At 47.6% G+C, this 26,210-nt stretch overlaps 1 protein-coding gene across 1 annotated transcript in view; it reads right to left on the bottom strand.

Moving 5' to 3' along the window:
* LOC102056661 (collagen alpha-1(VII) chain-like) overlaps nt 1-25,864 on the bottom strand; it is a 116,245-nt gene extending 90,381 nt beyond the window's left edge. Inside the window, exons 1-10 of the mRNA XM_055711971.1 lie at nt 25,770-25,864; nt 11,818-11,954; nt 8,267-8,447; nt 7,651-7,810; nt 6,021-6,114; nt 4,769-4,942; nt 3,613-3,773; nt 2,338-2,467; nt 756-872; nt 49-204 (exon numbers count right to left, since the gene is read on the bottom strand). Of these exons, the coding sequence (XP_055567946.1) occupies nt 49-204; nt 756-872; nt 2,338-2,467; nt 3,613-3,773; nt 4,769-4,942; nt 6,021-6,114; nt 7,651-7,810; nt 8,267-8,447; nt 11,818-11,887 (1,243 nt within the window). The 5' untranslated portion in view covers nt 11,888-11,954; nt 25,770-25,864. The remainder of the gene's footprint in view (nt 1-48; nt 205-755; nt 873-2,337; nt 2,468-3,612; nt 3,774-4,768; nt 4,943-6,020; nt 6,115-7,650; nt 7,811-8,266; nt 8,448-11,817; nt 11,955-25,769) is intronic.
* Between the last annotated feature and the right edge of the window lie 346 nt (nt 25,865-26,210).

Here is a 26,210-nt window from a genome sequence, read left to right as displayed (position 1 = left end):
ACGGTGCCCAGGGCAAGAAGGAACCAGCCACAGAATCAGACCTCTTACATGTTCTCCCTACGGCAGCTACAGGCTGGCTTGGCCCCTGGGGGTACACGGCATAGATGCTGATGTTGTATTCTCTATCCTCCTGCAAGTTGTCCAGTACATGGGAAGAGACATCACCCCGCAGAACCTGCTTGTAGGTCATTCCTGGTCTGTTGGCTGCAAAACCAAGGAGAAGAGTGATGGTAAAGCCTTCCCACTGCCTGTCTACATCCCATGTCTTCACCACATGGTGAATAGCATGCACAGGAGCTGGCTGAAGGGCATGGTTGAAGTTCCCCAACCCATGTGGCGTGGCTGAAAGTTATGTCTGTAACTAAGGCTTGATATATCCATGCTGTCCCAGCCCTCCAGATCACACAGAGGTGAGTGTGAGCCATACCAAACATTTGAACTCACCCCACATCCACACCAAAGCAGGCAGTTGAAAAACATCCACAGTAGTTCTGGATGTGACAATGCAAATGGTTACAAAGCACCCACAGCAGCATCCCCATCTTGTTCTTCAAAACAAAGTCCTTCAAAGGACTCTTCTCCTCTCTCCTGCAGGAACCACACTGTCTGGAAAAGGCTAACTTGGACTCCTTCCAGAATAATGCCAGGAGCTCTGTGGTGCATTGCTCCTTTGACAAAATAGCATCTTTCCTGTCCTTTGGTCACTGGTTCTTTTAAAACAAGCGCCAAGAAAAATTAATAAAATCTGAACTCACCTCTGGGGATGTAGATCTTGTAGCCCTCCAGTTTGCCCAGTGGAGGTGTCCAAGACACTTTCAAGCTAAAAAGTCCTTCTTCTATCACACGGAAATTAGTGACTGGAGGCACAGGTGCTTTAGAATACAAAAATATTGCAGAAATTGATGTGACAGTGCTGTAATAAAGTGCCATGGCAAAGAGCTTGGAAAATCTTTGGTCTTTAAGGACAGAGACACACAAAGGTGAGCAGCACCAATTCTTCCTATTCTGCTAGCTGTTTCCTTAAAAACAACAGTTACCCCTCTACCAAACCCTGTCCACTTGAAAAGTGAGCTGAAAACCACCAAGGCAGAATGACTGTGGGCTTCCTTTTTTAAACGGTGTTGGGAACTGAAATACCTACCCACAAGGCACTTCCTCATGAGCAGAGAAAACTGCGGTGGTTTCATGCAGACTGAGCAAGGCACATGAATCAAACGCTACTTGTGCCTATGGATACAACTCTTACAAAGGGGAGCCCATTTTGATCCAGCCAGCCATGGCAGACAGATTTATAGCTTCTGCCTCTGGCTTCATGTTGGGGATAATAAGAGAAGGGATCAAATGAATTTATTTCCACCCATAAAGACATTCCATCTTATTCCTGGCAAGTACATATGAGTCAACCTCATTGAGGCACTTTATTTATTCATCCTGTTGGAGATTTTCCCTCAAGAAGACAAACAACTTAAGACATTGCAGAGAGTCGGGGAAGACGCAAAAGACAAGGAAGAAAGGAATAATTCTTTTCAAAACGCCTCAGGCAAAGCAGACTTGGTACTTCATCCAAAACAGGGAGGGAAGTGGAATTAGTGCACCCTTTAAACTCTAAAAATCCCTTAAGTGGTGCAGAGACTTCTGAGACAAAACCTGCTCCTTTCATCACATCTGACAATGTCTTGCACTCCAGGGTTTGGCCAGGAGTGAATTTGCTCCTTTGTTTCCAAGAACCTTGTCATTACAGCCAGCCATGTGACAGCAAAGGAATTTGGCACGGCAGATTGCAACCTAGATCATTTCATGAGACCAGAGATCACTGCTTGGGACATTTCCTAAAGGCCATGATCATACCACCTTGGCATTCACCTTGAGTGAAATGAAGCCTTAATGGCATGCATGGTGCTCGCCCAAACCTTTGGACCATCGACTTCTGAAAAAAAAAGTTATAGAATATAACCTTCAGAATATACTTCTCTTCATAAAACTCGTGTCTGTGTTTCTCAAACCATGGTCTCCAAAAGCTTTCTCATTCCAGGTACATGGCTTTTACATTAATTGAATCCCAGCCTGGATTCGTTAAATCCTGCTGGTTATTAAACAAGATGATGTGAGCTACTCAGCAGGCTGCACCCTCTGCTTTGAAGTGGGTTAACCACATGGGTTGCTCTGCACCCACTCACAGTCCTGCACCCCACACCATGGACATTTGCACAGATGTTCCTTCTACCCATCCCTGCCCATCCATCCCTCACTTCTTGTACATACTGTTTTGGGGTGGTTTTTTTCCTGGGTCCACACAGACAAAGAAGACACAGGGATAACTGCAGAAAAGACACTCACTTGTCTTGCCCTTGACAACTGCTGACTCCCCAAGGGCATCTGCATAGATGGCCCTCACTGTGAAGACATACTTGGTGTTGGGTTTCAGATCAGCCACCAGCACGCTGCTTTTGTCACTGTCTACCACAATCTGTCACACAGGGGACAAAGGACATAATTACACTCCTATAACAGTAGAAGACCCCCATGTTGGGAACAGGTTAGGAGCACGAGGCTTCACACCTTATACAAGCTGACTTCCATGAGCAGGAGCCTCTTAAAATGCACTAACTCAGAACGTTGCAATCCTCTAATGATATCCAGATTCACAGTGGACATATGAGCACTGACACAGGACAGCATGAAGGGTGGGTTTCGTGGGATAGCCCACAAAACACTAGATGAAGATAGATGTGTAAGATGATGCATAAGGTGGTCCCCAACCCTCTTGAAGAAAACAGGAAAAGCTACCACCTCTGACAAAGAAGATTTCTTTTAAGCTCATAGAGTAAGATTTCAATGTAACCCAAGGGCAAGACAGGTGGAGACATAACTTCTGTGTTTTCACTATGTTCTTATGAGATTCTGAAGCAACCAAGGCCGATCATTCTTGTTAAACACAATCTTAATAATTAATACAATTAATAATCTTAACCTTAATAATTTATGCTTCCATAGCTTTGTTCTATTATTAGAAATCAAAGATTTTAGGCATTCTATCCTTCAACCTTGCTCTCAGATTTGTGCACGGACCAAGCTGAACCAAAGCAAGCTGGCACACGTGGCAGCATAACTCACACAAGGACATGGCAAACACAAACCCAAAACACACTTAGATCTTACCAAGGTGAACAATTTTGGCAGCAAGAGGAACAGGGGATGCTGCTACAGAAGCTGGATGGGCTTATTTGGGAGGTGGTATCACAGAGGTAAGGAGAGAAAGGAGTGTTTCCCATTGACCTGTTCCTATCAATCCCAATGGTGTTTGTGCCAGTTCATGCCATATCCTTTTTCCACCCTACCTTCCCCCGTATCACTCCCAGAAACTCCATCTCACGACAGCAGCAATGACAAAATTAGCATGAGCAATCAACACACCTGCAAATCTGATGGTCTACCTACAGGCCTTCACTTCAAGCTTCAGTTTATGCCAATGCACTGGGCAGTGACTGGGATGGCTGAGGGACATGGTGCCATCTCCTAACCAGGCTGTGCCAACATCAGCCTGAGCAGAGGACTAATCCCTAAGACCAGGAACCGCAACTGGTGCTCTGCAAAATGGGCATGCAACCCTACCTGCCGCTGGTCCTCTGAAACTGCCTGTCCCAAAGGCAGCAAGGGATGCAGATGAACACGGTACCCCATCACCCTCCCTGTAGCTGGCATCCACGTGAGTCGCAGTGAACTGTGGCTGTGCTCACTGACATGCAAATCCTGGGGGCCAATGATCTTCTCAGCTGCAAAAAGAGAAAGGAAAGGCCTTTGGTTTGGACCATGGTGGCACTGCTGGTGTACATGTGCAAGCTGTTTATTGATGGAGTCAACATATTCAATGCAGAGAAAGCCTTGGGTATAGATGGCACTCACTTAGGTTGAGAGCACAGGGGCAGCTGCGATCTGTTTCCAGGCCAGAGCCACACAAGCAGGTTTTCTTTAGACAAATTGCTTGACAGCACAAGGAAGGAAAACAAAAACGGTTCTGGCTACATTTCCCCTGTGAACACCTGCTCAATACACAGGGCACCAGCTCCTTCCTGTCTTTCTCCTTACTGTCACCAGGGAAGAGTCTGCCAGAGAGCTTGAACTTTCCATGAAACACCACAGGAAGCCCCAAAGTGCTACAGAACCACAGACAAAGCAAAAAAAGATGCTTTAAGAACTCAGATGAAGTTCTCCCAAGCTCTGCCCCAAGCTTTTAACTAATCTTCTCATGAGCTTGTGTGCCAAGAGGAGGCAGGAATTCATTGCAATCACCTATGGATTCACTGCAACATCAGTATCTCTTTGGGGACAGGTCTAGATCTCTGGAGATCTCTTTGGCTGCTCTCTGCATTTTCTGCAAGCAGTGAAGTTCTTCCTGAGATCCTGAGCCGTGCTGCCAGAGTTCACCATGAGAGGCCCATGATGAAAGCCCCCAAGGGGCAGAAAGGCTGCCCCAGCCCATTGCTGCTCCTTTTGTTTGAACTGGCAGCAAGACTTTCAGGATCTGATATCACTAGGCAAACCATGGAGATGCAGGCACAAGCAAAATACACAGGAGCACTGTCCCAAAGCAATAGATGCTCCATGGGGTGGTTGCTCCTCTGTGGTCATCCAACCCTTAAAGGTCCCTTGTGATGAACAGAGGGGATTTGGGAGGTCCATCTCCATGGTGTAGCTGGCATGTCCTTGGACTGGGAAGGGGCGGGTTTGGGCAAGTGGAAAGCAGGATATAGGGAAAGCCCTGATGCACCTTGCACGGTCTGCTTGATGGGCTGTGGTGGCTCTGAGGCAGTGAAACACAGCCTTCGAGAGAGCTTGGGTGTTATGTTGTGGAGCAGGTGGAAATCTTCAATGTAAAGCACATGTTCTGCAGTAGGTTCTGAAGCTATTTTGTTCAACTCATTCTTGTCAGCATCCTTAATTCCTAGACAAAGAAAACAAGAGGAAAGGAGGACATAAAAAGCCATCCATGTCGCAGACCAGGCATTGGCAAGGGCTGCCAAGAGCAAGTGGGAGCAATGTGCTGGCCTTTTGAGTTTTATACCACCTTTGGAGTCATGCGGCCCATGGCAAAGGATGAAACAGGGAATGGAGTCGCAAGCTGGATGGGCGGTGATGAAGCAGATGAAACCTCTTCCATCAGGGAAAAGAGGTCAAGGTTTTCTCTAGAGGCATGTTAGAGAATGCCTCACAGTATTTGGCTGCTAATGGGCCAAGAGGTGGAAAGCTTTCTTGGGGTGGAGAGTGAAAAGGAGCAGGACAGGATGTGGCCTCACCCTTCCAATGGGATACAGAGACATTTCTGCCCTTCTGATGAGCAGACAATGGGACTTTGGGAGGCTGCGTGAAAATGGCAGAGTTTTCCTGTGGTTGAATTAAAAAAAGGGGGGGGGGGGAAAACCCCAAGAAACCAACCCTCCCCTAATTTTCATGTCACATTGGTCCAAATTGACCTGGTTTCTCTCTATAATGAACCACCACCACCACCATCCCCTTCTTCTCCTCTGAAATATTTGTTGAAGTGAAGGATTTGACTTCTAACAAATGGCTGTATTTAGCTCTTGGGGTGGGGGTGTGCTGAAACATTTCCTTGCCCATGGAGTTATTCTGATGGATATTTTTAACGTAGCTGAAGTCAGTGTCTGAACCCCATTAAGAGAAACCTTCAAAAGTAAAAACATTTCATTTTTTACAATGTCACATCAAAACATTTTGCCTTTTATGGAACTCCTGAATTCGCAAGTGTTTTGACAGATGCAAACCCACAGATTTCCACTGAATAAATCAGCTATTGACAACAACAAAAAACACTCAAGCACAGCACAGATGTGATCTTCCTGTACTTGCAGTAGTTGCTAGTGGCTGAGCCTAGGGATGGGTGCAGCTTTTACAGGAGGGGGGTGTCAAGCATCAGGAATCTTCCCTAGTGCATCGACTGCATGTCAGTGTGCAGTCAGTGTTTGGTGGCAATGCTCCATGTAAATTAATGTGTCCATACATACCTACAGCAAACACCGTCACGCCCTTATCCTGCAGGATCTGGGCTTCATCTTCAACTGAGTCACTGGATTTCCCATCTGTGATCAAAACAACTACCTACAAGAGTTGGCATAAGAGCCAGGGAATGAAAGAGCACAACATGAGGAGGTCACAGAGACAGTCACAGGATATTCACACTGACAAGCCAGACCTCGGATGAAGTCACTCTCTCTAAAGGGATGGGCACCTGAAAATAAATCTTTCAATAACCGACAGCTCTGGGGTAACTCACATGAAATCAGTTTTCATGAGCATGAGCTGAGAAGGAACAGAGCATAAATGCTGCTGCTCATGACAGCATCTTTTCTGCATGTCTCCTCCTGCTTGGCTGTGTCTCACCTCTGTTTGGGACAGAACTCTAGCTCCAGAAGGAGATTAATGCCATCACAGAGAGAGGATTCACCCCTGCAAGTACCCAAGAGCAGCTCTTAAAGGAGGACTTAGCCGAACCCCAGACAATACATTTGGCCACTGGCACCTAGATGGTGCTATCAGGCGGTAAGAAACTCTCTTAGCCACAGCCTGGGTTTGAATGACAGCCACCTCAGCAATCCCAGACCTTTCGAGCTTTTTGGGCAGTCCCATGTCAGATCACATAGCAGGAGGTATGGCTGGCACATGGGATGCTATAACGGAGACACACCCTGCTGCAACACCTTTAAGTAATTGAGGTGGGTAACACATCCCACCTGTAGCATCATGTTCTCCCTCCTGCTCTGTAACTCAAAACAGGTCTCGTTGACCGCACTGATCAGCCACACTGATCACACGGATCATATACACCACATTTGGCATGCAGGATCTCAGAGCAAAGGAGAAGGTGCAGAACCAAACTGCAAATGTGGGAGGCCCATGGGAGGTGAAAGCTGGCTGTGATGGTTTCAGGCTTGATTCATAGGGTTTATCCATTCCCCATGTGGCTTCCCCGTTTTTAATGTCAAGACCATCTACCATTAGAGCAGAGTGAACTGTTTCACGCAGCCTGCAGAGCAAACCAAAATGTAGCACCTTCTCTTTAGCATCCTCAGAGCCCCTTAGAAATTATGAACAAAATAATTCTTTTTAAATGATCTGAAGAAAGCATTGACCCAGAACTGATGTCTGAAAGGTAAAGACACTACAACATGTCTGCTTTTTGAGTAAGATGCTAACTTAGTGCCACTGTCTGTAACCAGAGTGGGTGTGCGCAGGCTATTAGCAACAGCTACCTGCATCAACACCACAACTTGCTTCCTTGTCTTAATCATGCCTCGACCCTGCTCATTTAGCTTATGCAGTAAGTGCCCCAAATTTGGGTACTCATCTGGAAGCATTTAAGACTAGAGCACTGAGTCCCTCTGCAATTCATGTGGTAATATGAGCATTTTTAAGAAGTGAGTCAGTTCTTTGAAAATCTGGAGGTGCCTGTCTCTGTCACTGATAAAGTGACCTGAAGCTGAATGAGCTCCTAAATGAGGTAACTCAAATGCAAGCCAAAAATCAGACAGGATAAATAAAACCAAAACCTCTCATCTCTGTCTTCAGTTAAAGAAGTTACAGGTCTGATCCCTACCGAAGATGACACCAGTGAAGTCATCACAGAAGGTCACTTACCTTTGCTGCATCCTCTCGCAGCATGTCCGGGCGAGACATGGTGTGAGCTGCAAATGCCAGGGCTGACCCTGTTTTTAAGCTGCCTCCTTTGAAGGAAAGATTCTGAATTGCAACCAGCATTTCTTTGATGTTCACATAATCTGTGAGCTCAATACTCATCCTGGGAATGAGAAATGGGGGAATATGGGTGAATAAACAGCAAGAAAACACTGTTGTTACAGCAAGGATGCATTGATAATGGTAATAACCAGCAATAACATCGTCACTTAGCTGGTCACACTAGGCTTGCATGAATGCAAGAGTCCTTTTCGCAGTGGTCAAGGGACGCCAGGGTATGAGCTCCAGAGCCCTGTTACCGTAAAACAGTATCTAAAATTGGGTAGCGGAGAATTCCTTGTAGCAGCTTTAAATACCATCCTCCCTACTCCCAAAGAGTTCCCCGTCACCAAGCACCTCTAGACTCTGGTGACATTGCTGGGGGTTGAACTCTTGCTCTGCTCTTGCAATGGTTCAGCAGAGCAGCAAGAGGTCTTTAACCATGGGGACATGGTTGCCCAGCTAGAGCTGAAGGGCTATAGAATCCTGGGCGCTGGTGGTGGAGGATGGACTGACCCACCTTGTTTTCTCCCCGTAGAGTGCCACCGCCAACCGGATGCCTTCTTTGCCCATCACCACGTTCTCAAAGGAACAGGCCATGCTGCTGATGAAGTCCTTGACCAGCCGGGAGCTCTCCCTCCCTGTGCCCTGTGACTGCCCCACGAGGAACAAAATGTCGGCCACCTCTGCTGTCCTGCATGCTGAAGGAGAAGAGGGGCAGGAAGGCTCACCCCACACCATGCAACGAGCCAGCAAGGAGATAAACCCCTCTGAGTCATGTGAACCCCAAAATACTGCACTAAGGAAGAGAGACCATGTTTAAGCCCAGTGAAATATGTGATCACGGGCTTCCCAGAGCAACAGGCCACTTTGTTCTCTTTAATTTCCTCCTAATTTCCCAATTGTTGTTCTCACCCAGGGGAAGTTCCTCATTTGAAGCACAAACACTGAGAGCCAGATCCACCAAACCATTCAGGTCTGTAGGACATGCTGGAAGCAAGGGGATACCTGAGGGTTTCACACACCCAGAGGCCGACACCGACACCCAAAGCCTTGCACAACTGAGATTTGGGAATGTGGCAGCTCTGCCACCCCACTAACCATCCTGGGCTTCTTGTATCAGGGTCTCCAGAGCCAGCGTGAGACACCCATGCAGACACAGGGCCACCTGGCCACCCATGATTTGCCAGCCCTAAAACAACCAAGTCTTCCAGACCTGCACAGAGAGGGCTCGGGACGCGCCGTGCATTCAGCTCTGCAACACTCCTCTCTTGCCAAGCTGCCAGCAGCCCTGAGCGTGAACAGTATCTTGTGCAAAGAATGAAGAATTTGAGTGTTTTTTCTGTACAAGCCAGAGCTATCTGACGCCAGCTGGCAGGGAAGGGATAGGTGCACAGGAAAATTTGTTTAATGAACATCAAGGCATATTTACCTTTACAGTGTTCAGTCTCAATTGAATTTAATTTTCTTTAGACAGCCAATAAATATATTTCAGGGACAGAAATCTGATGACTTTTAGAGACATTAAAATTTATGAAGGCTCTACAAAGCATGTTCAAAATGTGTATTTTCTTTCATGTTTCTCTCCCTTACAGACAGATGCTGACTTACTACTGTAAGGCTGCTAAAAAGCAGACTGTGCCAACTGCTAGAGGAGGGCTTTTTTTGTCTTTTGATCACCAGCACTGGATTCAACCTCTTCACATTTTTTCATTTTGTGTCACTGCTGCTTTGGACTTTACCCAGCCACTGCCTTGACTTTCAACCGCAGGTTTGCAGCCCCCGGCTCGCATCCAACCAGGCTGCAGCATTTGTTCCAGTTTGCTGGGGAGATGCGCTAGGCGGGCATCTCATGCTTCTGCACCTGTTTTAGCTTGACCTCTTCAATTTCCCTGACTTCCCTATTTCCATAAGCAGACTGTCTAAAGGGCTTGGAAAGATGCAGGTTTTGTGCTTTCCTTCATTGCTGCATCCCTGATTAATCCCCTTTGGCCACGCAGCAGGACAGAGGATCGTGCTGGCTGTGGATGGATGGCAGCCCAAGGCTCTTTGTTACCTAAGGCTTTTGGTTTCTTCACCTTTCTTTGTGCCTTCTGATACCAAGCTCTTCACAACCTAACAGTTCTGTTTACTGCAGAAAAATAATGACTGGCTTTTTGGTTTAACCCGTACCCAGCTGGGAAAAGAAAGCACTTTCCCTTGACAAAAACGGGAGACAATTATTTCAGTTTTCCTTCCTAGAGCTCTTTGTTGAGATCTCCCTTCAATTCTCAATCCTCCACAAATGCTTTTCAGCTAAGATGTCAGGGGTGTCTTGGACACAGCTCAGCTGCTCATAGCAGATGAACATAAGCTCTTTTCCCAGCTGCTGCTTCTATTTTGAATCTACCCCTTTTCCCTAGCTTGGGCCTTAATGTCCCTGTTCCCCCAGAAGGACTTGGAAGGAAGGCAATGCCAGTCCTTGGCTCCAACCTCAAAACCGGTAGAAATCATTCAACAGCTTCACAGGGTAACCACAACCTGTGTTACCACAAGAAAACCCCAACAAAGGTTCAGCAAGATGGAGAAGACCATCCATCAGCCCTCCCAAAATCACCCACCTCTTGGAGCTACTCAAGGCAGTGCAGATGGCTTTTCCTGGGAGACCTGCATTTTTGGCCCTGATCTGGAAAACATGCTTAAAATGCCATTGGTATCACAGGGATCTTTGCTATCTACCTCTCCATGTCCCAAATGCCCAGACAGCATCCTCCATCCGTGCCTGGTCCCTGGGAGTGTTGCTGACCCTGCACAATGCCCCTGCCCTCATTTGCATCCAGGGAACAACAAGGAGAAAGACAACAAGCAAGAGCTCCACAGGATTAAGGGCAGGATGGTGCCCTTTCTCTATGAAGGGGCAACTGAAGCCTGCTTTGTGAGATGCTGAGCCAGAAGCTCAGCACCCTTCCAGTGGGGCCCAGCTTGGCAATAGAACCCAGGTGTGTTTGCTGCTTGGATCAGGTACCTGAAGCTGTCATTGGAAACATGTGATGTTAAGCATATTTGGATTGGTACCTTCTGGAGAAAATACCAACACAGACAGCTATATTAATCACAGGGGGATACGATTTTATTTGAAATTTTCCATGCACCTCCAAAATTACGTTTCATCAATCACAGGTTTGCCAGAGACATCTGTAAACGTTGATTTACTGCACTTTTCCTAGCTTTGAATTAAATAGCATTATAGTTGAATATATTGGCTTAATTGACAGACAGGAACTTAATCAAGTTAATTTTGTAGTTGAAGCCAAAGCTTCCATTAACTCCTTGTTGAGTTTGCTGAATTTACACCTTCAAAGCCTGGGGGCTTCTTGCTGCAGAGCACTTCAGAGCGAGGACCCACTGGCTCATGCCCAACCCCATGACATCCTGGGAGCTCTGCATTAGCTCTGTAGGATGCTCACAAAAAGCCTTCCCCTCCTGCAGGACCCTGAGGGTAGAGACATGCCATAACTCCATGAGGCTCCTCTCTAGGGTCCTTTTGTCTTCTGCCTCTCCTCCCCAAAAGGCCTTTGTGGGCTTGCACAGGCAACAGGGAGCCAGGAGGAGGCAAGACCTTGCACCACCTTGACTCTCTAAGCAGCAGCAAGAGGCTTCAAGACTTCCTTGAAGTCTTTTCCCTCATTTACTCTGTGTGATGGTTTGGACCAGGCCTTGGAGATAGAAGAGGACTCAGGAGGGGACAAATTTTCTCTTTCTCCCCACCTTCCTCTAGAGCAGCTGAGGCAGAACAGTATCAGAGGCAGGACACTGAGAAGAGCCCAAATTTCCCCACAAACCCTAATGCAGTAAGTCAGGTTCTGCCTGCCTTTTGGGGCCAGCTGAGATGCTCTGGTAGCGAGATAATCCCAACCTAGAAGGACCCTGTGCAGAAGGTAACGGCACCATCACTACAACTCCACCGTGACAGCATCTCTGTGTATATCCATGACATTAACAAAAACCTGCTTGCAAAAGGTCTTTTTCTTCCTGATGTGTCTCGGCATCACCCTCAGCTGCTGCATTCATGACAGTCCACTTGTCACATACCTTCATGAATGGCCACGGCTCTGTACTGCACCACAGCCACTGCCAGGACAAGGATCTGAGCATACAACATTTTCCTTTTCCTTGGGAAGAAACTCCTTGGTTCCTGGAGTCAGAACACAGCCTGGACAGTCATTGATCTGCAGGAGAAAAGAGGCTTTAATGCATGTCAGCTGAGCATGATGCTCCCACCTGGCTATAGTTGCAAGGGAAGCTTTTCACCACCTGCAAAGGCTCATCTTGTCTTAGGCAATTGGCATTAAAGTCCATAAATCCACTAACTTCTTCACCTCTTTTCTGATGCTGGCTACAGGGGAGAGCCCAGGTTTTCTCCCTCAGCACCTGTTCCTTGCAGTACCCTTCTTCAGGCAACAACGTTAGTCAATTAAGCCTAAATATAAATATTAGTAGTGTGATGAAAGAGCGAAGCATCTGCTTCCTCAATTATTCAGGGAGGAAAGATCACTAGAAGATCACTGCAGACAGCAATCACCTGCACTCAAGGCTTTATTAGCCTGTTTTGTGACTAAACTTCAGGTTCCTAAATCCAGGATTAACTCCCTTGCCATGCTTTGAAAGCCAGCCCACCATCATGGAGCAAACAACAGCAGCTGAAAGCTCTGGTTGCCTCTGGGTGATTTAGCAACTCCCCAAAATTGTCACGGAAGTCTCCCTCTGGGAAGCAGGGACTTTTCTCTGTGAAGCAACAACTGCAGCAGAAGTGGTGTTGTCAGAAGGGCTTTTATTCTTTTTTAATGGGCAATAAAAAGTTCTTATCCTGTTCTGAGCCTCACCTGCTTGTCTTGGGCTGAGCAGATTTCACAGGGAGGCACAGACTACTTTCAGGGTGGAAATTACAAACATGAGGAAAAGACAAGCTCCGTGACTTCATCCACCTCTTTGCCAGGGCTGTTCCTTCCAGCTATCAACATGCAAACACAAAATCACATTGCATGATGAATCAGGTCACTTTTGTAAAAAAAAAAAAAGGCTGAGTTCCTGTGCACAGCCTGGAGTAACTCCCCCTAAATGAATCCCCAAACAAGCAACATGAAGATCAAGTGCCTGGACAGCCTGGTGTGTGTCTAGACTGCAGGGGCACCAGGGCTGTGGTCACCTAGTCCATCACATAGCTACACCCATCTTTGAGACCCTCAGGACTTAAGTTCCCCTAATGTGTTTTCTGTTTCTTATTTTCCTTCCCTGTTCTCCTAATTGCTGGGTGTACTTGGATATAATCAAGATCTCTGCTGTGTGGTGCTTAACCTGTGCTGTGTCCTTCCTTTGTAACTCCATTAGTTTCTGTGGAGATGGCTTCAAAGCAAAACCACAATCCCCCCTTCTCAAAAAAACCCCACCAAAAATCAAAATTAAACAAGTAAATGCAGGCTTTTTAACAGAAGTACACAAACTTCTAGGATATCAACTAATGGAGCAGAAGTGCAGAGCTGAGACCCAAAATCACTTGGTTTTACCCCCACCTCTTTTGCAAGAGTTGTGTTATGAGCTTCATAACTGTGTCAGCATGTCCACTGCTACATGTCACCCTGTGGGGTCCTGCCTGGTATCGAGGTTCTCTAACACACACACCATCCCTGGAGGCCACCAGTGCTCATGGCCCCCATTGCCTTTGGCACTCACTGATCCATCCCATGTAATTAAGAAAAGATAGGTAGTAAATTAACAAACTCTAAACTCATTACCTTCAGAATAGGTTTGTACGTAGTGGGTCAGGGCAATCCCAAGCACAAAGAAAGGCTGGGTGGAAAATGGATGGAGAGCAGCTCTGAGGAAGGACTTGCGGGTGCTGGCGGATGAAAAGCTCAATGTGACCTGGCAATGTGTGCTCACAGACCAGCAAGCCAACCAAACCCTGGGCTGCACCAAAAGCAGTGTGGGCAGCAGGTCCAGGGAGGAGATTCCACAGGAGGCCATGAAGATGATCAGAGGGCTGGAGCACCTCTCCTAGGCAGACAGGCTGGTAGAGCTGGGGCTGTTCAGCCTGGAGAAGAGAAGGCTCCGGGGAGACCTTAGAGTGGCCTTCCAGTACCTAAGGGGGCTTGTAAGAAAGCTGCAGAGGGACTTTTTAATAGGGCCTGTAGTGACAGGACAAGGGAGAATGGCTTTAAGCTGAAAGAGGGTAGATTTAAATTAGATATTAGGAAAAACTTTTTCAGGGTGAGAGTGATGAGGTTGCCCAGAGAAGCTGTGGCTGCTCCATCCCTGAAAGTGTCCAAGGTCAGGTTGGATGGGGCTTGGAGCAGCCTGGTCTAGTGGAAGGTGTCCCTGCCCCTGGCAGGGGGGTTGAAACTAGGTCCCTTCCAACCTAAACCATTCTATGTGATTCTACTTTCAGACACAAGGCTTGATGTCGGACTCAAGCTAAATGATACCTCCTGCCTTTTCTTTCCAAATATGTTTTATCCTCTCTTATCTCATCCTTCCCATTCCTGCCCTAAATCAAGGATGAAATTTCCTTGCTGCTTGACCCCCTTGGGAGAAACTGAGCCCCAAAAGCCTGGAAAAAAATAATTCAGAAAAAGCTTAAATGCTAACAGAAATCTCCATTCCCTCTTGGTAATTCCAAGGAAACAGTGGTTTATTTTTAAAGAATAGGAAAATGCTTCCAAGATGTCTATGTGATATGACAAGGCATGTGCCAATGTCACCTTACAGTAGGTCAGCTCCAGACCATTGGCTTCCTTGCACCACTGGCCAGAGTACTGACCAGCAGGGCCCGAGTATGTACTGACATGGTCACCCCTGAAAGGGGTGTGGAGCCAGCAAGGGAAAAAGGACAGGAAAAAAAGCACCTCTGAATCTTCAGCATTTGTTGTCCAAGTTTACATATATACAGGAAATAAAAAAAAAAAAAAAAAAGGCCTAAGTGACAAAAAATAAGTCTGAGTTTCTGCAGTCACTTTGGGCAGCTAAGCCAAGGCACGTTTTTGCAGATAAAAACTTAACGTGATTTCTCCAATTTTTTTTCCACAGTTCTGATATTGTTTAATGCTTCAGTGTGGAACAAATACAGTAAAAAATGCACATTAACAGCAATAGGGAAATAGTCATATAAGGAATAAATCCTAGAAGACTCTGCAGACACAAAGAACAAGCATGGTGAGCCCCAGGCCTTCAGTGAGTAAATGTTAACATTCACAAAACGCAAAGACCCTGCAGGTGTGGAAAGGCTCGAGCTCAGAAGAGTCACAACTTGAATTCACATTGCAATGATGAAGGATTCAAAAGAGTTTCATAATCTGGATGCCACAAACTAAAATTTCCTGGCAGACATGAATTCATATCTGCACATGTGCATGCATGTTGAACTGTTGTGTTCAATTTTTGAACATTAGAATATTTCTAACTTTTATCACATTAAAAAAAAATAATTAAAGTTGTGCTTTGCCTTCTAGTGGTGAGTTGCAAATGCTGACTTGGGGTGAAAACCCACCCAGTTCCTGCTGTTGCATTGCCAGTGTGGGTCCTTCATGGATGACTGCAGCACATCCCGATTACAGATGATCCCAAATTCAAGGGTGTTGTTCTCTGACTTTGAAAGGAAAATGGGTCCTTTTCTCTCTTGGTTTTCCCCTTCCTGAAAACTACATTTAAGGGTTCACCTCGGTATGAAATACCAACCCTAGGTGAGGGAAGGCAGAGTGGGACATGCATATCAGGGTCAAGAGCTGTTCTGCAGCTTCCAGACACTTGCTCCAACACTTCTCTCCATTCACAGCCCACCAGTAGGCCAAGATCACACCTGGGCTTGCCCCTTCCAAGTGTTCCATCTTTCAGGATAGCAAGGCTGATGGAGGACTGCCATTTGTTCTGCTGTTGTTGTCCAGCTCAGGGCAGCTCAGTTCACTTAGAATCACCCGTTCATGTAGATGCCACCACAGTGCTCATTTTATACACTACAAAGAGCAAACTTCAATCCAGAAGGTCTTAGCTGATCTTTGCAGACACTGGCTGCCACCAGCCCCTGTCAAAGACCTCCTAAAACTGCTACGGAGATCTTCAGAGAAACCTGGTAGGGGCAGGGCAACAACCTCATAAACTTCAGGGTTTTGAAAGGAATCCCAGCAATTTCCTTGATCTTTTACTGTCCCTGTAAGTAAATAATTTATATGGGCAACTTCACCAGGTTTTACAGTTCCTTGAACAAATTGCCTCCAAACTCCATAAAGTTGATGGACCAGGTTCTCCCTTTACCTCACCTGGATCAGATGACAGAGTTGTAGGAAGCCTGGCAAGATGCAAGAGGGTAAGAGAGGAAAAAAAGCAGGTCTTACATATGTGCAGTAGTGCCAGAGGCTGGGCTGTTCCCCTCCATTTATTCTTCCTGTGTATATGTTTGCAATAAACTCTTCTTCCTTCCCCCACCCCCCAAACAAATGTTGGGATAAACAAATAACCCTGTCAGCAAGGTCTGTCTATAAGGGATGAGACACGGTCGTTTGCAGTCTCATCTGGCTGGTGCCTGCCTCCCATTTGCCTGTGGCTCCAGCTGGATGTCACACATCTCCTGCCCCAGGATCACTCATGACAGGTGCTGCTAACTTCATCCACCAAACTTCTATCCCTGTCACATACAGACACAAAACCTACATAACAGAGCCGCACCTGGCCATGCATAACCTTCCCAGGGGATCTGTACAGATCCATGTCCCAAAGCCCACCACTGTGCCGTGGCATGTATCACACAGACAGACAGAACCTCTGCCTCCCAACCTAGCAAAATCTTGACAACGTCAGCCAAATCTGACAGAGGGAAGCAGGTCTCAAATATTTTCATACAAGTCTCCTGAAAACAGCCAGATGGACAGAGGAAAGTTCTATTTGCAGCTCCCTCTGACAGACTGCAGGCTGAGCACAACCTTGTATTATTCAGCAGAGAATGCAGAGGGACACCTCCTTATGAATGCTCCAGCTGAAGCCAAGTCTTCAGCTATATCTCACCTGCATCACTGCACACAGCTCAGCACCCCAAGACTCCTGTTCATGGAGCACTGCCAGGCACACCATGAAATCAAACTAGTTATATGACTGGATATAAGAAATTCTTTATAATGAGGGTGGTCAGACACTGGCACAGGTTGCCCAGAGAGGCGGTAGACGTCCCATCCCTAGAAACATTCAAGGTCAGGTTGGACAGGGATGTGAGCAACCTGATCTAGTTGAAGTTGTCCCTGCTTATTGCAGGGGAGTTGGATTAGATGGCCTTGAAAGGTCCCTTCCAACCAAAACCATTCTATGATTCTATGATAAATCCTGTAGAGAGAGATCCCAACAGCCCCACAAAGAGATCACACTGAGATGCGTAATTTGAAATATAAAGATAAGTCTGAATAGAGAATTAATGGGGACTTCAGGATGTGGAACCACCAGAGAAACCAGCAGGAGAAAGGTGTGGAGATGGTCCAGTTATTAGTGGTACCAATATGAACAGGTCACCAAGATCCCAGCACCTCTACATGTAATTTTGCATGATGTTCAGATGGGGGAAAACAAGGCACAGACTGCACCAACTAAAGCAAAGGACAGATTCAAATCATTGAGTTCTGGTGGCAAGATGAAAAATAAAAAGAAGGGCTTGAGGCTTAAGACACCAGCAAAGAGGCAAAGAATGGAGTAAACCCTGACAGCTCACAGAGGTGGAGAGCAAAGACCACAACCGTCAGCTCCAAAACGGTACTGACAGCTCATCCAAAAGAAGTATGTTGTCACTAATGTAAGAAAAGCTCAGAAGACAGGATGAAAGTGCAATAGCTGGTGTCGCTTAGAGGGTCTGTCCATTTTGCAAGCAAACGGGTTCATAATTTGCTGCTGAGCAAATGCCAGTTCTCTCCTTTGGCTTTGAAATGTTCACATGGAAGAGCCTGGCTGGGGCATTTCTGCAGCTCCTCTCCTGTGATTAGGCACCATTTTCTGCAGGGGAATGAAAGATATTATCAAACCCCAAGGAAAATGGTAGATTTGGATGGCAAGAACAAACTGGTTAAACATGGGTTATTCCTCGCTTGACAGAAATAAGCCTTAGGCGGTCAAAAGTTTAGTCTCTTTTTTAATGGAGTTAATAGATTTTTATGGTAATTGATTTCTCTCTAAATCCTTGAACACAGAATTCAAGCCGTTTTTGTGAAGAAATATGAGAGCATTGACTTTTCGGTAGCTGGAGGCATACTTCTGAATTGCACGGGACTGTCCAGAAGCAGCCAGAGGGGCTGACCCACAGGGAGGAGATGCTCCCTTTGCAAGCAGAGGTACAAAATGATACCCAAAATCACAGCTTAAATCAAGTCCAAGGGGCTGGGTTTGTCCTCAGTCTCTTTGAAAGCCCAGTGGACACCTTCTCTCAGGCTAAACAAGGATTATAACACAGTCCAAACAGTTCAGAATTAATTACGTGGATCAGGAGCACTAACTCTGGCTGAACATATTCAGTTCCTTCAGCTGCTGTGAGCTGGGAATGGCCATGTCCGATTTCATGCTGTTCCCCTCTCGCGGGTATTCACACCCCTTTTGGGGGCATTTTCATATAGGATTTTCCATTTGTGGAAGATCTCTTTCACTACAGTGACAGTGAAGTTTTGGCCACATGACTGGAAAAGGAAAAATGGGATTTCCTAAATTATTAAAAATATCAATAACTAATATCAAAACAAGACAGTGCTCCAATCAGCAGTCCTGTGGTCAGCAGAGATTTTGGTAGCTCCTAGATGGTGCATGACTGTATTTTGTCTTTCGCGCCCACCCACTGATGCTTTGGGGTCTATGTCCCCATCATTGAGTCAGCCCAGCACTCACAAGCAATTTTACAACACCATGAAAGCAACCATCTCATGCACCTCTTACATGAATAGATAGCTGAAAAATCAGTGGGCCTTTGGCTCATCTGTCTCAACATGACACTTACCCAATTAATTCCCATCTCAAGTTTCTTCTCCACGCCTTGCAACTCCTGCTCCAAGATCTTGGGTACCAGATGCTACATGTGCCTTGACCCCAGCACTGGGTTCTCCAAGGAGTCAGGGCAGGGTGCATTGCTGGGTGGCACTGGTTCCCAAGATCCCTAACATCAAACCATCTAGTAGAAGAGGCTGCCATGAAGTGATCTGATTTTTTTTGCCCCCAAAAGCAACCTGCAAGCCCTGCAGCAATAGATGTTCCCTACCCAAGGCATCTCTGCCCCCCAGAACCACTCACACCCTTGCCCAGGCTGTGCTGCATGGACCTCTCAGGAAAGGAAAGAGCAGCAAGCTTGGGTTCAGATCCAGGAGGTCCCTCACTGGCACACAACAGCACTAGCACCACGCAGCACCGTATTGCAGCTCAGCTCTCGCTCTAATGCTGAGAGAAGGGACTAGGACAGATGGATCCTCCAGAAGCTCACTCTCCTCCAGTCTCAGAGCTGTCACATGGCTTTCCAGACCCTATGTAGATAACACTTTGGGTAATTTAAGCTTTATCTCCAGGACATGTTTGTATCTACACCTTCACCAGCTCTCTTAGAATGAGACAGTGATGCAGGTTGGGTCCAAGAACCTACTTCATTTCAGCTATGAGAGGGACACAGGCATCCTCATTGCACTAAGGAGAGCATTTTGCATAGCCCACATAGTTTCCCTCCCCATATCCCCTATTGCCATAACATCTGGGCAACGCACAGCCCAGTTCTGTCCACTACTGGCTTGCCCAGGGCTAGCAGGTTGGACAGAAGACGAGAAGGCAGCTGAGCTCCCAAAGAGCCATGCTGGGTCCCTGGCATTCGGCCATCATGCAGATTTTGGGGAAAAAAAGTACAATGGTCCCTGCATGGCAGAGATGACCAAAAATCCCCCTAGGATTCTGGTTGGAGTTCTGTCCAGGAAGGGCTAAATGAGGTTTTATCCACCTGACACCCTGATGCTCCAAGTGGCTGCATCTGCTTTTTAGACCAAAGCTTGAATTCTGATCCAGCACCATCTTGAGTCAAGGTGTGCCCCAAATGATCATCCCAGATAGAAGCCAGAAGAGCCAGGAGGAAGCTAGAAGAGCATGAGTTAGTGTCTCCCTGATGTAGGCACCCACACAGCAGAAGCCATTGGTGGTAGTGCAGTGACAGTGTTGCAGGCAAGGGGTGGCAGCTCTAGTGGCCAACAGACCTCCTTGGAGGTCCAGCAAACACCATGTCCTCAAAGTTGCAGCTCTCCCCTGCTTCTGAAGATGCATCGATTCGATTCACCTTGCCCTCCTGGTGGCACTCTCTCTTGGCTCCAGATAATACTTCCATGAAATGCAAGGATGCCTTTTCCAAGGAGCATTCTTACCCACATGCTGCAGCGCAGAGCCTGTTTAAACAACAGCAGCATCAGCAATCACAAGAAACTGCTGCTCCTTGCAGAATGGGTAAATGGCTCCCCTCCCTCTCTTGGAGCAAGAGTGAGCTTTAAGAAAGTGTTTTGTCTCTCTCTTTTTTTTTTTTTAAATAAATACCATTGTTTTCCTGATTTAAAGGGGTTGCACGGCATAGTAATGTTTAACAGAGATGATGGTAAATCTTGTGAGGCTGCTCAATAAAAGAAGATGAAGTGAGAGCTGGAGGAAGCTTATTTTCCGCTTCAGCACCCAGCTGAACATGCCTGGTTTGTTCAAAGGCAGTGACCCACAAGGGCTGCTGGCCTCCCAGTCCCACCAACTCGAGGTTTAGACCCCAAAGCTGTTGTTTCCACAGGAAATGCGGTGGGAAGATGGGGGGTCATGTATAAAAGCAGCTGGATTAACATCTCAATAGGTCTCCTGAGAGCACGGCAAGGGTTGGCTATGACTCTCCTCCGGGATGGGAGACATGGCATGGGGAGGTTTCTGCCCTATCCTTTCCTCACTCATCAGGCTCCACCACAGCTTCAATATCCTCCTCCACAGCTCCTGCAGTTGTTCACATCAGGGTCACAAAACATGGAGCAAAGCACAGGTTAAGGTTTGCTCAAATGTGATGCAAACAGCTAGTTAAGGGCAAAACTTAATGGAAGAAAGACCTCCTTGGTTTCTGGCCATTCCTCACTGGGGAGAGGGCAGCAAGGCTGATGAAAAGGTAACAAGTACTGGAGATAACTGGCAGGTGACACCTCTTCCCTGGTATGGGACCACTTGCAGCTGGGGCTGTTTTTTCCACCTTTCACCTTCTGCAGAAATCATGCAAGCAGCATCTGGGAGTATTGGATGGAGCATTTCAGCTTAGAAGCACCAAGGAGAAAAGCAGAAAAATACCTTATGAATCCTGGAAATGAAAGCCAGACCCTCCTCTCCTTTCCTCCACACCATGGTGACGCCCCACACACCAGGTTTTCACATTAACAATAGTAAAAATACCTTCTTAGCTAAACTTAGAAACCTTTCCAAGACGAAAGTTATGGTCAGACGGTGGTTGTGAAGATCATCTCTAGCCTGTCTCTTCCTCTCCAAGAGACCCAGTTTGGGGGGACTGATGTTTTTGCTTGTGTAACTGTTGCAAACAACAAAGGAGGGTTTGCTGCCCACCCCTAATCTCTCCTTCTTGCAAGAAATGCTAAGAGCAGAGTGAAGTTTTGGGGTAGATAACTGAAGGAGAGTTTTGCTGGAGATCACTGCTCATCAGAGGTCTACGGTAAACAAATGGCTCTACTTCAACCCCAGCTGCCTCCCCACTGAGCTTCTGATCCTAATACAGCCTTTGGTAGCATCACCTGGGCATGCACCTACTGAGAAGTATCACAATGTGAATCCTACTTAAAAATGAATAATGCACTTGTGAAAAGGAAAAAGCTAAAGGAGAGGCAAGTAATAACAGTCAAACAGTCACTAGGTACTTCCCCTGCAAAAGGGAACACCTTGAAAACAACTTCAGCTTCTGACACTTCCACCCAGTTTAATGCTCAGCTTTGAAATGAGCCACCCTGCTTCTGGCTAAGAGGCAAGGGGGGATCCCTCACCATCTGTGGCATGGAGACATGAGCTGCCCACCAAACAGGTATAATGTTTTCAAGGATATTTGCAGTTTCTCCACCCTACTTCTGTCTTGGGCATTCACAAGACAATGCTTGTTAATCTGTCTTCCCATAAAGAAGGTGAAAAGTCTGCCCAGCGGGATTATGTATTGGCAGAGTCAAAGGTAATATTTCCAGATGGGCAGGCAGGTGTTACAGACAAGATCAATAGATGGGGGGGGTGTGTGTGTGTGTGTCTGTAAAAAAAAAAAAAAAAAAGGGTTAGGAAGTCAATTGATCAAGGGGTTGACTACTTGGCTGGCAGCCAGGTCTACATTTCTCAGGTTACTCACACTCTAGCTGGATCTTTTCCAGGAGGTTATTCACATTGCAAAGTGCTCCTTAGCACAACTGAAGGGACTGGGAGCTGGGACAAAGAAAACAAAGATCCCAGCCTGAGGTCCCACATCCCCTGGGAGCCTCTTGGTTTTGCAGTAGGGTAATTCTCCAAGCAGATCTCTGTTGCCTCTGGGCTGATGCCATTTCACTGCCTCCAGCAAATTTGCCTTGCTCTTGCAGGAACAAGGACTATAGCTGAGCACAGCAGGAGCAAGCAAGAGAAGGGCTTGTGCATGGGACTTGCACATCCCCATCTGCCACTCAGAACCCTATGCAGGCAGCCTGACCCTGCCAATCTGCTACTCCAACCCCACAGATACCACCCCACGCCACCCCCCTACCCTACAGCCTAAGTCTGCCCTGGTCAGGAGTCAGCCTCAGTGGGGTACCACAAGCCCACCATAAAATATAACCCTGAGGGGCCATATCTGTACAAAGCCTCCTGTGATGAGGATGGGCCCTGAGTTTTCCCTGCAGTCTCTTGGAGCGGTCATGATGTAAATAAGCTGCCCTCTTGTGCAGAGTCCCCACTTAAAGGGATGGAGCCACCACAAGTCTCAGATTCGGTTTCCATTAAGCAAGTGAAACCCTTCCCATATGCACCTTCCCATATTTCACCGGCATTTTCATGCTGCTGAGCTGGTGCAACTAGATAGTCATCTTGATTTGGACTATTGCATCCCAGGTCTAACGTGCAGCCCTGACCGAGTTGCTGTGGCATTGAAGCAAGTGGGTTGTGACTGGTGTTGATGGTTAAGGAAGAGAGAACTGGCTCCCCATATCTATCCAGACTGGTTAGACTTTCATGGACTCACTGTGCAAACAAAATCAGTTGATGAAGTGCTGAGGGGCAGACTGATGGGCAAGTTGGACAAACAGGAAGGATCAGGCCATGGCAGTGGTGGAACTTTCCCAGAAAGCAGTTATCTGTGGCACGAGGTCACAACTTGGCCCCTGCCACCAAGATGTCATGGTGACTCAGCCCACTTGCACCGCTCACTCCTCTGGGGCACCACAGGATGCTCCCACCAAAGTTCCTGTGGATGCAGCTAAACCCATCCCAGACATTTCTTTCTGTTCCTCCCACTCTCCCAGAAGTCACTGCTGGATTTGTGCTCCCTCAAGATGCAGGGGAAGGAGGATTTATGGACAGTGAATTAGAGAGGCTGAGCCAGAGGCACCCACTCACCAGCCTGGGCAAGAGCATCTTCCCCCAGGCAGGGCAAGAGCACCCAGTCCCTGCACTGGGAGCCCTCAGCAACCAACCAGCAGGGCCCGTGCAAGGATCTGAACCCAAATCTCTCACTTTTTACACAAATTTATTTATTGCCTTCCTTCCACTCGAAGGTGAGGCCCGAGATGAACACAGCACCCACCTTCCACCACCACCTGCACCACCTCCTGCTTGCTGCAGCAAGCTCAAAACATCACTCATCCCAGCAGTCTCACTCTGCAGCTACACTCATCCATCCTTCCCCCGCTCCCCTGGCGGGCTTTCCCATTTACACAGACCTGCGCTGCCTGTTTGAGCAGCCCTGGTCCCTGACAGCTATGAAATGGTCTCCCCAGGGAAGTGCTTTTCCAAAGCACAGACCCAAAAGCTCCCCAATGTGGTCCTCCAGCAGTGGTTGCAGGTCTGCTCCACACTGTGGCTGCAAAGCCTTTCATGGTGACTGGGTGACCTTTCCTACAGGCAAAGGGACATCATCCTTGCATCACTGCTTGGGACAGGGGCCCAGGTGGCCAGACAAGGGAGTCTGAGATGTCCTGCTGCATTTCTCCTTTTTCCCTAGTTCACTATCTGGAATAAGGAGGGTCACAGGAACAAACCTAGTGGGGAGGTACTGTTTAGGACAGGAAAATCTGAGAACAGCTGAAACATGAGACAAGCCATGTTTGGGAAAGCTAAGTGGAAAAAGCAGACAAGCTTTCATGCATATAAACCCACTTTCTGTCATGAGCCCCAGTGCCCCAATATTTAAGACTGAGGAAAGCTGACAAAGCTGCTCTACTAAAAATCCCCTAAGCAGCTGCCCTTCAAACAGCCTCCAGAGAGGAAATACCACCCCAGCAACTGCCAGTCCTGCACTGTACAAACATCACACCCTCAGCCAGGCTGAGGACAGTGCCAGGACATCTCCCCATATTCACGTGCCAGTGCTTCAAACAACCTCATGCACTTTCTGACCCAACACATCTCCCCATGCACAGCCTGGCCTAATGCTGCGTGGGATACTGAAGAAGAGATATCTGCAGAAGGGGCCACATTGCAGAATCACTGGGGAGCCCAAACAGCATCATCCAACCTCTTTCTGCTCCTCCTGACACATGCAATAACGCAATGCATGGAGTGATTTCTGCAGACTCCATCCTACAAACCAACCTTTTTGTTAGAGCCACAAAGACTTTTCAGACACCCCATGAATCATCTGCCTGGTGGCTAATTTTCTTCCCTACCCAGAAGAAAGGCACTTTCTTGTAATTCTTGATTGCAAGCAGAAATTACATTATTTTGGGTCTACGATGGATAGCAGCCAAACAAAATTGTCAATCACTGCTGTTCCCTGCAAGACATCACTTCAGCATCTACAGAAGGAGGTGGGAATGGGTGGACTGTGCCAAAGGATCTCAATCACCCTAACTGCTGGTGCTACTGAGGCAAGAAAATCTGGGTTGTGTGACTTGCTGCTGGCTTGGGAAGGAAGTGGACCCAAGCCTCAGAGCTGCATGCATGTGGTCTGCACCTGAGTGGTCACTGCATTCATTGCAACGCTACAACCTTTGCAGACTCAGTGGGGCCCAGCTGCAGAAAAGCACAATCCCACCCTGAAGTTAATAACTTCTCCCCTTGAAATCATCTGACTTTTCTATCCAGGAATGGCCTCGGACTAACCCCTTCTGCTGCTTCTCCCATAACCTGCTGAAATACCCACTTTGTCTGGAGTTATTAGTCCCAGTGGGGTCTGCTCCGTTGTTCTTCGAGCTTTGATCCAGGACTTGCTTTCAGCACTTGCTATTTTACTACCATCCACCTGAATGAACCACATCACACAATCCAACTGAACAAGATTAGAAGAAAAATGTAGCTCCTTATTCCACTGGTGGGTGGTTTACTTGTGCCAGATTCTGCCCATTGCAATGCTCAGACCTCCTGGGTGCATCAAAGGAGGCAATAGGAACTCACTTCCTCCCAGAAAGCCTCAAAAAAACTCAAAACAACCCACCATGTGCTACACATGACAGTTCTTCACAACCTCTCCCTGCCTCCAAGACCAGCTGATGCCCCTGAGCCACCTCCCATCCCGGAAAATGCAAAGTCGCCCCCAAATTCAGATTCCAGACAGGTTTTGGGCATCCCAGGCACTTCTGAGGCAGCAGCAAGGGGTTCACTATTGCAATGCACCAGGAAGCTGGAAGGCAGCTTGCTGCCCCAGGGGCTGCTGCCTCCTCGAACTCCCCATCGCCCCTGGCCCGCTCTCATGCCTTTCGTGCTGCAGCTCATTTAACTGCAACCCGAGAATGGGGAGAGTAGAAAAAACACAACAGAGCGTACAAAACCTGGTACCTGGGCAGGCAGACAGACAGCTACAGGCGACCGGTGCTGCTTACCTGGGCAAAGCTGCTGCGCGTTGGCTTTTCCCCGTGGGCGAGAGGGTCCGACGGCCCCAGAAACTGGCATCCAAGTCGGCCGGGCTGCAGTGAAACTCCCTGCACACTTGGAAGAAGAAGTTATGAGGCAGGAGGAGGGGCCGCTCTGGGCATCTCCCCCCCCCCCCCCCCGCCCGCCCTCCACGTCCGATTCCTTCTCCGCAGGCCAGCAGCTGGGACTGAGGCTGCGGAGGGGAGGCTGGGACTGGGGATGCCACCCCGTAGCTTTCAGCAGGAATGCAGGAGCGAAGTGGGGGGAGAAAGGGAGTGGAGAGAAAAAAAATAAAAATCTTTACCTCGTGGGCACAAAATAATAATAAAATAACTGGGATGTTTGCAAAGGAAGGGGCCAGCTTGGGGAATGGGTGGGGAGAGGGATAGAAAGTCTCTGTTTCCAGGCGG

This window comes from Falco cherrug, chromosome 5 (assembly GCF_023634085.1).
Source record: "Falco cherrug isolate bFalChe1 chromosome 5, bFalChe1.pri, whole genome shotgun sequence".
Taxonomy (NCBI): domain Eukaryota; kingdom Metazoa; phylum Chordata; class Aves; order Falconiformes; family Falconidae; genus Falco; species Falco cherrug.
Note: the sequence above shows the minus strand (reverse complement) of the source record. Positions and strands in the feature narration are given on the sequence as shown.